The sequence below is a fragment of the Apostichopus japonicus genome, chromosome 8, assembly GCF_037975245.1.
Source record: "Apostichopus japonicus isolate 1M-3 chromosome 8, ASM3797524v1, whole genome shotgun sequence".
NCBI lineage: Eukaryota > Metazoa > Echinodermata > Holothuroidea > Aspidochirotida > Stichopodidae > Apostichopus > Apostichopus japonicus.
Window position 1 is genome coordinate 1170930 of NC_092568.1, and position 14929 is coordinate 1185858.

Genomic DNA, 14929 nt, shown 5'->3' on the forward strand with positions numbered 1-14929 from the left:
TTGCGACACAACTAGAGCGAATAAACAGATGGCAAGGTTAGATTTCCATGCAGTTGACTTAGTGTGAAGTAAGGCTACCATGTGGTCGGAGATTTGTGAGGATTTTAGGTTATTTTCGCTGGTACTGAAATTGCTTCGTGCAGGCCGTAATTTGCCACGGGAACTCCCCGGTGATTGTGCGCGACACCCCGCACTGCTTCAAATTTGATGCGGGATGTGAAAACTGTTTGCGCGATTCATGCTGCAACTGCAATTCCTAGCTAAAGCAAACGCATGTCACAATTAATTTTACACAGACACCTGATATAACGAGGGCGATTTTCTTATATTTCTTTTTCGCACTCGTAATTGTGCTTTAGGAGGGCTTTTTATCACTTGCGAGGGCGAATGGCCCATCGCCCCCGCTTATTTCCGACCCTGTCAAGCACATTCGTTAATTCGCGAAATTGGTATTGCTGCTATGCTTACTGTGCCAAGAATTTTGAAGTCACTAACCACGGGGGAAGCAAAATCGGCGACACTGGCAGCGTAAATTGATGAAAATATACACTGTGAAAGACGTATAAAGGGTGTCTTATTTTAATATTTCTTAGTAAAAGAACAAACCTAATACATCAGTTGATATTTTCAACTTCCATATGTTTTTGAATCATGATATTTTCACCTTCTGTATGCTTTTGAATAATCGGTATGACATAACTGGTATTCCACGTAATTTTACCGATTCCGATTATGTTCCGATTATGCAATATTCGTACTGATTCCAATTCCGATTAGGTTAATCGGTTGAACACTAACTGAAATACCAACAAATCACTATTTTGTTTTCTTTTCGATATAGATAATCGGCTAGTGTTGTCTATTAATGGCTTCCCTCATTACAGCAACATGGATCGATTCACAATTAAATATCCAACAGAATGAATTGGTTAATTAAGTCCCAATCAGTTTCTGTTCCATAGGCTAAACAAACTAATAAACTAGTACTATTTCAATGATAGTTGCTGTCAATTTCCTCAACCAGATATACTGTTGTGTTGTACAACATCTGAAACTATACATACCTGTTTACAAGCACTTTGTCTTTTTTAGTTTTGATTGATTCAGTTTCGTAGAAAGAAAACAATAGCCAGTGTTTTGATTTTGATTGTAATTGCAGCTATAGTGTATTTTTTTGAGTGGCCTGTACACCATTTCAAAGGTGGAGGGTGGAGCTAGGGGGTGTAATGGGGGCCGAAATTCTAAAATCCTCAGACTGATTTAGGTAACGGCTGAACCTATCTAGAAGAGCGAGAAGTGAATGAAGGATTTTTTTATGAAAAATGAGGGATCAGGCCCTGGGGTCAATAAAGCCTGCTCCCATGCAGGGGTGTTTGGTGGTTCTCTCTCAGATAAAGTTTTTAAAAGGGTTCATTTTAAGGCATAGTTAGACTACAAATTAGGTCTGTTATTAGCTCTGAATTACTTTTCCCCAACTGATAAAAGAAGTTGGGAAGCCAAACCCCCTTCTCCTCCACAAATCCACCCCTCCCCCTCCTTGTGCAACCCACTGTTTTGAGATGTTTATTTTGGTTGTAACTGTTTTGCTTCCAATGAAGTAGCCAAACAAGTTCACATTCCAGAACCCATCAGTAAATTCTGAGAATAATCTCTCCTTTTGGGAATTAAATAGCAGACCAGTCTATCAATCTATTATCACTTTGTCATGAAACTCCATTTGCTACTTTTTTACACATCACTAATTTTTATTCACTCTTGTATAATTTCACTGATAAACTGAATCGAAGATTGGACTGGCCTAGCCTCCCATCATTGCATATACACACTGTAAACATTATCACTCCTGTCGTGCCTTCACGAAAAACAAAACATTGATTTTCATATTGCCCTTCATTTGTGTGACAATTTGATACTCCCATTATCTCCTTCCCCCCCCCCTTTTTTTTTCTTTCCTTTCCTCATCAGTAAATCAAGCTATGTGAAAAATTATCTCTTGCTTTAGTGAAAGTCAACCAGAAAGACCATCTGAGGGAATGTACAGCATCCAAGTTCAATATTCTCATTAGCAGTATGTTTGTGAAAGTGAGGGAGAGAAAATACCTCAGGGGGATATGATGCTCACAAATCACCCAAAACCTTTTGGAGAAGCTGGTAACCATAATTAAAACTAGAAATGAACAACTGCATCATCACACGATGGATAGAAATACAGATTCCCTGCACGCCAGCGTTAAAATGGAGTCGTAACACTATATATACAGAGAGAGGTCGTCAATTGAATTTCACTGCTGTGGTAAAAATTGTGAATGATCGGATACATGGATGCACAAACTGTAAGGTCACATTATAAAACTTACTGGTTTATATATTTACGAGTGACCCACTTACCTGTCTCCCCACAACCTATGTACCGCATTCTACCGTGTCTAGAATGCCCTGGTAATCTTTTAACACTGTACACCCTCACTGGCCCTAATGGCCTTCCTTCATTTTGAGACCACTTTCCCACAAAGTGGCCTCTGACGCGACCTCGGGGAGGGTGGCGGGTAAACCCTGCCACCCGCCGAGCTCGCCGAGAAGGAAAAATCTAACGCTAACAAAGACTGCTGACGCCTCCAGGCGGAGGGTGGAGCCCACCCTGAACAGTCGGGGTGGGGGTCCGCCCTCCGTCACCCCGTAGGCGTGCCTCCCCCTACACTTACAGAGGCCTAATTGAACAAGGGGACGAGGCCCATACTACCTTAGATGGTAAAGATCCTTGGAAGTGCAGAAGTCCTGATAGGAAACTTCTAGAGTATAAATCCAAGGTAATCCGGGCGAATTTCCCGAAAATTTTTCTAACTCCGAAAAACACAGTGAGACACTTTGTGGGTAGAAAAATGAAGGAAGGCCATTAGGGCCAGTGAGGGTGTACAGTGTTAAAAGATTACCAGGGCATTCTAGACACGGTAGAATGCGGTGCATAGGTTGTGGGGAGACAGGTAAGTGGGGAACAAAGTAAATTTTGGGATGATATTTCTTATAAACTGATTGTTCAATTTCAGCTAAAAAGAACGAACGCAAGGTAAAAAAAAACTCACATTGGGCAAAATATGGTGCATAAACACAGTGTCAAAGGCATAAAGTACTTGAAATTATCTGAGGGCAAAACTGATTCAGAGGCAAATTTTCTTCCTTTTCTTATCAACACTCAAGCACCACAACTAAACATGCTAATATTAATTAATTCTGACATCTTTTACATGTTGTGTACACTAACATACATGTGTAACTTGTTTGAACAACCCTTTCAGGGCATGGGCAGAGCTTTTCTGGTGTCTCAAAGCATCTCAAAAGTCTAAGTTAAAGCTTCCTTCTCCACAATATGTAAAAAGGATGCCATAGGAACAGCCTCAAACAAATCTTATTCATCCTCTCTGCACTGCCCCAAGCATGCTTTCCTTACATTACCTGAATGAATAAAATCATCCAAATAAGCCTACTGGAATATAACTGGAGCTTTCAGCAGCACAGAACCAAGTCCTAAGATTCTAACAGTCAAGTTAACCCAGAGTTATCATCCCCAGGCTAAATCATGTTTTCATATTCACAAATAACGTTACCTTCGTCTGCGAGTCAAATAAAGCGAGTAGGCTACAAGATCCACTATCTTGATTTTTCTTCTTCTTAAAATGAAACTTTTGTGCCTTAACAGGATTAAAGATGAAACTAATCTGCGGGATTAGGAATGTCACAGAGAACATTGTAGCGTCTGTGTAAAGACGACCGCGTGTCTTCCAGCTATATCGGGAGGATCCATTAGGGAGAATGTTACATTCGTTATTACATTAGTCTGGTTAGGCCTTTAATACAAGGCCTTAAGACCCTTTAACCAATTTAGTATTATCCCGGACATAACTAGATCAAATGATATAGTTACTATAGCAAATGGGTAACCTTTAGAAGGAGATAATAACATTTCCTATCCAGGTCTGGTTACAAAAATTATTTGGAACGGAGACGGCAGTTTGGTTCGAAGATGAAATGTCAAAGTTAAGATGGCGAAACAATCCAAACTTTTAATCTTCAAGTTATATTTTCTGTTTGATAAGAGTCTAATGAAGCACTTGTTGGAAGTTACAGTGACCTCAAGTTTTGAAATCAAAGTTGACTGATCAACCTCTAAGGATTAGAACTTTTTTTTTAATCGTATCATGATCACTTTTTAACACATGTCAAGAAAAGCAAATGAAAACCAGTATAAGAAAACAAACAAAAATTTTCCTGAGCCAATCAGCAATCAGAAAACAACAACGAACACAACAACAAAAGGAAAGCACCTTTCACAGGCATTCACCAAGCCACTTCTTTGGTAAAAAACACGAGTCACAAAAGCTTTGATAGAGTTTGAAGTTTCCTTTAAAAGAGAGAACTATTATTCCTCATCCATTCCACAGAACCCACAGATAACCATTATTGTGTTTAAAGAAGATGGACAACTTCTCAGTTTCACTTTCATACAATGTTTACAGTACAGTACAGTACAGTCACAGCAATCTATGCAAAATCTGTGCAAAAAGCACAAAAAACAGAGGACAACTCTGCATGAGAAACAATCTATACTTGACATCAACATCATAAATGATTCTCTTGGAGAGAAATCCACCCAAAACTTTAACAGACATATCTTATTAATTCAATTCCATCTTTCTTTCAATATTTGGAGACCATGTGTGTAGTGGTACAGATCATCTTGTAATGGGGATAAAAATAAACAATTTGGTACAATAATAGAACTGGTGTTATTGTCACGATTACCTTTCGAAATTCTGTGAATCCTGACAGCTTTAATTTATATATCAATGAATTTTTAGCGGGGTAAGGATATTGCATAAAGAAATAATGAATCTTTCTAAACATACATTGCTGATGAAATCAACATGAGATGCTCTGACCTTACTACTGAAGAATGGCTAATTTGCATTATCTTAAATTTCTTTATATTTAAATTTGTCATTTGGTATTCCGAGTTTATCCAAACCATCCCTCACGCTACATGAAAAGACTCTATAAAGGCTCTATAAATATAGCATGCTATGATTTTGTTAAAATATGTTCAACTTTAGGGCGAAATGATAAATAGTTAAACAACATTTAAACACTAAAATGTTATCATAATTCATCTCACAAATCCTGTCATCAGTCACCTTCTACTGAAACCAAATATTGTCCAAATATTTTAGAGGCAGATGGGATAAGCCTCTATAAAATGAGGCCCAAAGACAAACAAAGATTAGTTGTGACGTAACACAGAGAGAAATGTCTGTTTATCTCCTAGAGCATGTCGCTACTGGCTGCCATGCAACTGCTGTGTAAACAATGTAGGCACATCCTCCCCCCCCCCCCCGGGCATGTATATTAAAACATATAAGAACAAGAATGGGGGATTAATTACCCATGTACACTATGACTAACAGTGCACACGCTGACTGTCTTTGTCTTAATATCAAATCTGCATGCCTATCACAGCGTGTTGATCAAGCACCAATCTTTCCCACAGTACCGTTTCAACCGGTGATTTCGGCGTTAGCAGCACAGGCAATTCCCTACATCTGGGTGAGATCAGTCAGTTATTACTGGAGACACGTTTATATTATGCACACGCCACAGTGAACAGTATGACTCATACACACTGTTCAGTCTGTTTGTCTGTGATATCGTTATGTGTCACCGTACATGATGAATTGAAGTGCAATCGATGGAATTTTTTTTTTTTGTTGGAAGATTAGACTGAATCAAACTCGGGCGCAAAGTACAAACGAACAAAACCAAACAATTGGTGCTAGCACCTGCGAATCGTTTACACTGCTTTTACAAAGAAGTGTACATTCCAAATCCAGTCTGCAGAACTCATACAACATGTCAAAGTCTTACCCCACTTTGGGTTGTTCAATATTGACAAGGAAGAGCTAAAAGGGAAATTCCCTGGACAGACTGTCATTCAGTTTATTATAAACGAAGCTAAAACTAATCTTCCTTTTACCACTGCTAGTCTTCTTGAGGGTTGCTGTGTGTATTTCAGCAATGCAGTCGAGAATCACATGATTGCCCATTACTCATTACGGTGAGTGCCCTTGGGGATACTAATTGCTATGTTAATGAGTCCTATGTTAATTACACTGGTTGTGCTTTGAGACAAAGCGGGGAAATAATGTATATATATGGCACTGCATAGCAGAAATGCTATTGGAGATGAGAGAATTGACACTACAGATGTGTAGCAGAGTGTTTGGTTATAATATCCTTTATTTATTTATTTCTTCTTTTTTTTTGTTCCTTTTTTTTGGGAGTAATTTTATGAAAAGCAAAATTTGTAAACCTCAAGTCTGAGAAGCAAAGATATTACTTGATATTTTTAGAAGTTACCTCTTTAAACAGTCATCAGTAAATTCCCCAATTAACAAATGACGATACTTACCTGTGTCCTATACATACTGTATGAACTCCAATCTACCCAGTTTATAACAACTGTGTAATGGGTAGACTCCCTAGGAAGAAGGTGGTGACCTGGAGATGGTAAGTTGGAGGAGGGGGAGCGGTGGGGGTGTGGGGGGTTGTGGGGCATCACCAGTTGTTATATGCTAGACAGATAGGAGTTAATAACTATAGGAGACAGATAAGAAGTATGAAGTAAATACAGGGCAGCTCGTTTTATCTTCAAAATGAAGTTTTAGAACCTTATTAGGACTCATAAGTGATTACTTTATGACTTATTAATTTTGGCTCTCTTTAACTCACTGCTCAAAACAGGAAATACTAGCCCATAATTTTCCACATCATAATTTCCTGCGACTGAAAAGTGCAAATGTTTTTTGCAGTGATCCGTACCTATATGACATAGCTCAAGTTGAAGTTCGGTTTTGTTTGTAACTAATGCACGCATAGGTGAGCACTATATAAATACAACTTACCTTATGGTTCATGATTTTCTCATATGTTACAGCCAACGCTTCTGCATAAAAAGGGGTTTCCCCAAATAGCATCTCGTACATGCAGACACCCAGGGACCACCAGTCACACTCCGGGCCATATTTGCCTTTCCCTTCCTCCATTGCCTGTAAGTTAATGAGAGAGGCAAAGAGATGAAAAAGTTAAAAATGATTCTCCTTACCAAATGAAAACTGACGATAAACTTGGTCTGGGACGAGCAAAGGCTGGAGGAGCCCGCAAAGGTAGCCACCACAATGGGAGTTTTTTTAAACTTTGGGATCTCAAGTAGTAAACTGAACATGACACAGAGCAGATAATAGTGCAGTAGGTGTGAGGGGACAGGAAGTGAGAGGTGGTGATGTATATTTTCATACTGTTTTCAACTTTGTGATCTCAAGTAGTAAACTGAACATGACACAGAGCAGATAATAGTGCAATAGTTGTGAGGGAACAGGAAAGTGAGAGGTTGTGATGTATATTTTCATACTGTTTTCAACTTTGTGATCTCAAGTAGTAAACTGAACATGACACAGAGCAGATAATAGTGCAATAGTTGTGAGGGAACAGGAAAGTGAGAGGTTGTGATGTATATTTTCATACTGTTTTTAAACTTTGGGATCTCAAGTAGTAAACTGAACATGACATAGAGCAGATAATAGTGCAATAGGTGTGAGGGGACAGGAAGTGGGAGGTGGTGATGTATATTTTCATACTGTTTTTAAACTTTGGGATCTCAAGTATTAAACTGAGAATGACACAGAGCAGATAATAGTGCAATAGTTGTGAGGGAACAGGAAAGTGAGAGGTTGTGATGTATATTTTCATACTGTTTTTAAACTTTGGGATCTCAAGTATTAAACTGAGAATGACACAGAGCAGATAATAGTGCAATAGGTGTGAGGGGACAGGAAGTGGGAGGTGGTGATGTATATTTTCATACTGTTTTTAAACTTTGGGATCTCAAGTAGTAAACTGAACATGACATAGAGCAGATAATAGTGCAGTAGGTGTGAGGGGACAGGAAGTGAGAGGTGGTGATGTATATTTTCATACTGTTTTCAACTTTGGGAACTCAAGTATTAAACAGAATGACACAGAGCAGATAATAGTGCAATAGGTGTGAGGGGACAGGAAGTGGGAGGTGGTGATGTATATTTTCATACTGTTTTTAAACTTTGGGATCTCAAGTATTAAACTGAGAATGACACAGAGCAGATAATAGTGCAATAGGTGTGAGGGGACAGGAAGTGGGAGGTGGTGATGTATATTTTCATACTGTTTTTAAACTTTGGGATCTCAAGTATTAAACTGAGAATGACACAGAGCAGATAATAGTGCAATAGTTGTGAGGGAACAGGAAAGTGAGAGGTTGTGATGTATATTTTCATACTGTTTTTAAACTTTGGGATCTCAAGTATTAAACTGAGAATGACACAGAGCAGATAATAGTGCAATAGGTGTGAGGGGACAGGAAGTGAGAGGTGGTGATGTATATTTTCATACTGTTTTCAACTTTGGGAACTCAAGTATTAAACTGAGAATGACACAGAGCAGATAATAGTGCAATAGTTGTGAGGGAACAGGAAAGTGAGAGGTGGTGATGTATATTTTCATACTGTTTTTAAACTTTGGGATCTCAAGTATTAAACTGAGAATGACACAGAGCAGATAATAGTGCAATAGGTGTGAGGGGACAGGAAGTGAGAGGTGGTGATGTATATTTTCATACTGTTTTCAACTTTGGGAACTCAAGTATTAAACTGAGAATGACACAGAGCAGATAATAGTGCAATAGTTGTGAGGGAACAGGAAAGTGAGAGGTGGTGATGTATATTTTCATACTGTTTTTAAACTTTGGGATCTCAAGTATTAAACTGAGAATGACACAGAGCAGATAATAGTGCAATAGGTGTGAGGGGACAGGAAGTGGGAGGTGGTGATGTATATTTTCATACTGTTTTTAAACTTTGGGATCTCAAGTAGTAAACTGAACATGACATAGAGCAGATAATAGTGCAGTAGGTGTGAGGGGACAGGAAGTGAGAGGTGGTGATGTATATTTTCATACTGTTTTCAACTTTGGGAACTCAAGTATTAAACTGAGAATGACACAGAGCAGATAATAGTGCAATAGGTGTGAGGGGACAGGAAGTGGGAGGTGGTGATGTATATTTTCATACTGTTTTTAAACTTTGGGATCTTAAGTATTAAACTGAGAATGACACAGAGCAGATAATAGTGCAATAGGTGTGAGGGGACAGGAAGTGGGAGGTGGTGATGTATATTTTCATACTGTTTTTAAACTTTGGGATCTTAAGTATTAAACTGAGAATGACACAGAGCAGATAATAGTGCAGTAGGTGTGAGGGGACAGGAAGTGAGAGGTGGTGATGTATATTTTCATACTGTTTTCAACTTTGGGAACTCAAGTATTAAACTGAGAATGACACAGAGCAGATAATAGTGCAGTAGGTGTGAGGGGACAGGAAGTGAGAGGTGGTGATGTATATTTTCATACTGTTTTCAACTTTGGGAACTCAAGTATTAAACTGAGAATGACACAGAGCAGATAATAGTGCAGTAGGTGTGAGGGGACAGGAAGTGAGAGGTGGTGATGTATATTTTCATACTGTTTTCAACTTTGGGAACTCAAGTATTAAACTGAGAATGACACAGAGCAGATAATAGTGCAATAGGTGTGAGGGGACAGGAAGTGAGAGGTGGTGATGTATATTTTCATACAACAAATGGATAGGAAGCATATCAGAACATATTTTACTTGAAAAATCTTCAATCACTTACAAAATGAAACTTTAATATTAAAGTGTTGGAGAATCATAACATTTGTCCACTGCAAACCAGGCATTATGAAAGAATTATTACCTCAAATTTATAGAAAGATTTCACAGGGAGAGAAAGGGGAGGGTGGGGGGGGGTAATGGAAAGGAAAGCAGACCAACACACAGTAGGAAACAGACTACATATTTCAGGAAATATTTTCACAGATTAGCATGGCTTTACACTACTCTTGTGCTATCCTATTAGCATAAAACATCACCCTCCCCCCCCCCCATATGTGTTTTCTACAACTTTCACGATAAGTCTATAGCTTTCCTCTAACAAAATGATGAAACATTCCTCCTCATAATACGGACTAAACATATTTAGTTAATACTCAGAATTTAGTATAGTTGTGATCAGAACAACTTCACAGTACATAGCTACTGCTACTGTAGTGATGTCAGTCAAATAACCATAGATAATTTTTTTCTCTTTAACATCAGGAATAAGTAGCTTTTAAAAGTTTCAACTAACAGAAATTTTAGGTTTTACTAAATTCAAATTTATCATGTGATTTGGAAGTTTGCCCGAAGTGGGAAATGGAAATTGACAATCTCTCTCATATTATAATCCTACCACCCACCACCTCCAAACCCCCACCACCTCCAAACCCCCACCACCTCCAAACCCCCCCCACCACACACAGGCATACAAATACACCCAATGGAACAAACCACAAACAAATCACTCAACTAGTAAAGTAGATACCACCTGACAAATTTTCTTACACTAGATAGTGTGTCATCTATAGTATTAACTTTCTCCCACACTCCAGTTTTTCGCCAAATACTCACGGATCTTAACAAACATACCACCTAATTTTCATAGTCAATGCATGTGTTCTCACACCGCTAAGCAGCAAGTTTTTCGTCGTTTGGGTCGCATCGACGTGATGTCACAGATCCCATATTAAAACTGAGAGTCCGATTTGCACTTGACACCTTATGCTTGGTTAACTTCCCTCCTCAATACGGGCAGCCATTTTAGTTTACCTCCCAGCTCAGGTTAATGGATTATTGATTTTACTACATTTCTGCCGGATTCTATTTCTACCTAGGACGTGCGGTTTTACTCAAGGTCACGGCAAACTGTACGGTTTATTGGCCTACTTAGCAAAGCCTGTCCTTTCTTCCCCTGACTGTATTTGGTAATTGTATTTCCTATTTCAATTTTTCAATTTTAAGGACATTTTGTTTCTGAATGAACCTTTACGTAGATAAACACTTAATTATTCATTTTTCGTTCTTTTTTTTCTTTTTTCTATTGGAATTTCTGACATTGATACCAATCAGATCTATGGCTCCAGTCGCTGCATTTTTTCTCCATCAGTGGAATATTCTGACTGAATCTTCTAACAAGAATTCTTATGTAAAAGTAAGTTGGCCTGACGTTTCGATCCTAGCAGGATCTTCTTCAAAGGCTAAATGACAAGTAACAGTAACAGAAGGGACAAAAACACGCACAGAATACAGACAGGTTAATGAGCATGATGAACACAAAGACTTTTACACATTCTCCGACACAGGCTCTCTAGTGGATAAGCAGTTTGCTAACAGTTTTATTTTATTAAGAATTCTTATCACAAAACAACAATCAAGACTTGTGAAGCATTCACTCTCTTGCTTGCTTCACCTCTGACCTTTTTCATTATGTACGTCAATATTCAACTCGGTTCTGGCAATCTTCCCAGAATGTTAAACTGGAATTCTAATCATGCATGACTTTGCCACATATTATAGCAAAGGCATTACTTATGTACAGGAACCTCTCCTGAAAGCATCTGACGCTACTGACTAGGCGAGCTAAGGTCCAAAATATTAAGACAATTGTCATTCGGTGTTAAAAAGCAAAGATAATTGAAATAGTTTCATATATCTTCTCAGGTTTGATTTTCAACATCTTAATATTACAAAACATATCAATCTGAAGACTCACATCACCTGAATCCATCTTTTGTTGAAAATGTTGTTGACTTTTTGTTTTTCTAAAACAACACAATGCCCATTTCATCTCTTTCATTAACATAAAAACCATTGATTTATCATTCATTAGCCTTTCCTTAGTTACACCACTGAATAATAAAGTTGCAATGTTTACACGCTAGCTTTGGTTCAAACATATATTAGGCATTCTTAAACCATATGAAGATACTGAAATGTAACGTGTAATTTTGATCATCCACAGAAGATGTACTGTAATACCTCCTGCAGTGCTTCTCCTGTAAGAGTGTGTGGTTACACGTACAGTACAGTACACTATGTACTGCACGCCTATCCCTTCCATTACGAATGAATAATGATCATAAGTAGCCACAACAGGCCTTCTCTGGTTTACAAACAAATGTCTCGGCGCAAATGTAGTCGACGGCATTCTTCGTTTAGGCACCGATCTTTCAATTTCAGGAAGGAAACTACCGTAAGCGATACATTGAAGAAAACAACAAGGAAAAAGACCAAACTTTTGCCGGTTTTAGGCATCTCTCATTGGGGTAAATTGTGTATTTACTTAAAGAGACATTACTCAAAAAAAGCTGTTCAAGGTTATTAGTTTATGAGAGATGAGAGGAGGACATCACCTAGGGGATGCTATGACATTTGAATAAGATGAAGAGGGTGCTTTCCATCCTGCTAGGCATCTAGACATTTTGGCACCTTTGAGGCTCATATACAGTTTGCTATCTTACCAATGACAAGCATATATACAAAATGGTAGATTTTTCTTTCCGGGAGGATGTTTGTTTAATTAAATTATGACACCAAATTTCTGGTACCATCTGTCTCCATCAATTAATATTTGTTTTTATAAAACAGTAATAATAATTCATAAACATTGTGAATTCATGGTAAAAATTGAAATAATTGTGGATCGACAGACCCATAGTCATCAATGTATGAATCATTTTTTTGACACCAAATGACAAACAATTAAGATTGACAGACAAAACAGATTGACGTTCGGTATGGTCATGAAGTGAATGAATTGTGATATATTTGCGATGAATGAATAACATTATAGAAAGCCATCACATAATTTTGCATCAAATTCTAAAATAAATACAATGACAGAATATGCATGTCTCATTCAGCATTGTTAATAAAGCAAACATTGTAGAAAAAACGTAAGTGTAAATGATAAAAGTCATATCTGTCAGTGAGCTTTGAACAGAGGGTTGCAAAAACGCTATCAAATGCCTCACAGTGTTGCGGTGAGGCAATAGGAAACGTTGTACACTACGAAGAGGTATAGAACATTGAAGGGGAACTTAAGATTGATAAAAAATACTATATGATTTATCAGTATTATACTGAATGGAAACAAATATTATCGGTTGTATATACTTGATAGCTTATTTCATTGCTAAAGGATCAAATAATGAACTGTATTTATTTTATTTGGAATAAACTGTTTCGTTATCTGTGAAGTTACTGTTATACTGAAGAACAACAAATTAAATTGCTTTTAGTTCTCTTCCAAAACTGAAAAAGATGTTATGGCTTTGGAAATTTGCACAACTGTAGCAAGGGACGTATTTACATGGTGGAAAGCTTTATGATCAGATAACTTTGGGAGATATATATATAGATCCATAAAAATAAGGAACAAAGTTTTTGGAATATTGTACCTTTAATATTTGAAAAGGTGAAAACTCATAAGAGGTACTCAAATTGTTCCACATGTTCAAAGAAATGTTCAAACAATAGCAATGAATATAAAATGAATATGCATGATGTCTGACAACATTGTTTCGCATACACGGTACCAGACGTTTCTTATCGCCCACAGCGGCTACACGGCAATTTAACCGAGCAAAATGCTCCAAGGGACAACGTGGACGGGCCCCATGCAACAAACAAACGTACTGTACACCCTCTCTTGACTACAGCAATTCCTTTCTTGTCAATTACTTAAAGTAGGTTTCTGTAAGATTCTGTCTAAATCTTGATTCCTTAATCACAAAGTGCATGCCGGCGAACACGGGTACTTCAGTCATCACTCACCGTTCCAGTTTTACCTCTAATTGAATGGACATGCCTGTCCCACAAATATATATATATATATCAAGTCCTAGAGATTATAATTTAAAGGAAGTTTGCAATAACGGCACTCATTATCATGTGGTACTGTTTACTGATGGCACTGCCAATTACGACAACCACAATGTCTTCCCATCAAACGCTGAAAATAACATCTGCAATGTGGCTGATGGGATGTCAAACCTACTACATCCATCCGTTTTCTGCTTGCCGCCATTTGATTATGGCCAGTATTTGCCATTCATATCAGTTTGAACATGCAAATTTTTAATATTTGTAAATTTTGCCAAAATTGAAGTGTCCTCCAGTATAGCTCTAACAGCAGATATTGTTCAATACTCATAGTCATCATGTTTTTTTTTTCAAAAGTATTGGAATTACAGAATTTAACATTTTTACAAACCGCTTGAAACTAAAGACAAATATTGAGCGTCCAAAAATTACACTTATGGAGGGGTTCCATCAACTTTTGAAATGAACAGAGAATAACTCCTGCAATTCATGGGTTTTTGCTTAAATGCAGAAAAATTACTGATGCAAAAACTGCTCTTATCGTATTGCGCAACTTGAGTTTGATTTGATACAAAGCCTGACTGAATCTCACATAGCTGCTTATAACATTTATTCAAAAGTCTGCCAAAGCAATCCATCCCATTTATAATACTTAACGGTGACTCATATTCTAGCCATATTTTTTATTACATCTTTGCTACTGTCAGTGCTGTTAAACTCAAAAAGACTGTTCTATTGGCCCCTCCAGAGACCATCAGACAGAATAATTTGCAGCTATTCTTCTGCTGTGGCAAACATACAGTATATCAGTTGACAAACGATACAAAAAAACACACACACACACAGACTTATTAAAATGAGAAAAGACTACTACTCTATAGGGCAAAGAATGATTATGGCCACAAATGAGATGCATCTTATACTACTGTACAGTATATAACTTGTTAGGTGTGGGATGCAATTAACCATTCAAGTATAACCCCCTCTTGGGCCTCGATATCATTGCCTTTGTGTCTCATACATCAATGCATAAAACAAGAGCCATATAAAATATTTGTCAAAAAAATATGAAA

The 14929-nt window shown here is 37.7% G+C and overlaps 1 protein-coding gene across 4 annotated transcripts in view; it reads right to left on the minus strand.

The window, feature by feature from the left end:
- Positions 1-14929, minus strand: part of LOC139971200 (serine/threonine-protein kinase MRCK alpha-like) — a 124285-nt gene that overhangs the window by 51315 nt on the left and 58041 nt on the right. For all 4 annotated transcript variants that reach the window (XM_071977460.1, XM_071977458.1, XM_071977457.1 and 1 more), the window contains exon 7: positions 6951-7094. In XM_071977460.1, the coding sequence (XP_071833561.1) occupies positions 6951-7094 (144 nt within the window). The remainder of the gene's footprint in view (positions 1-6950; positions 7095-14929) is intronic.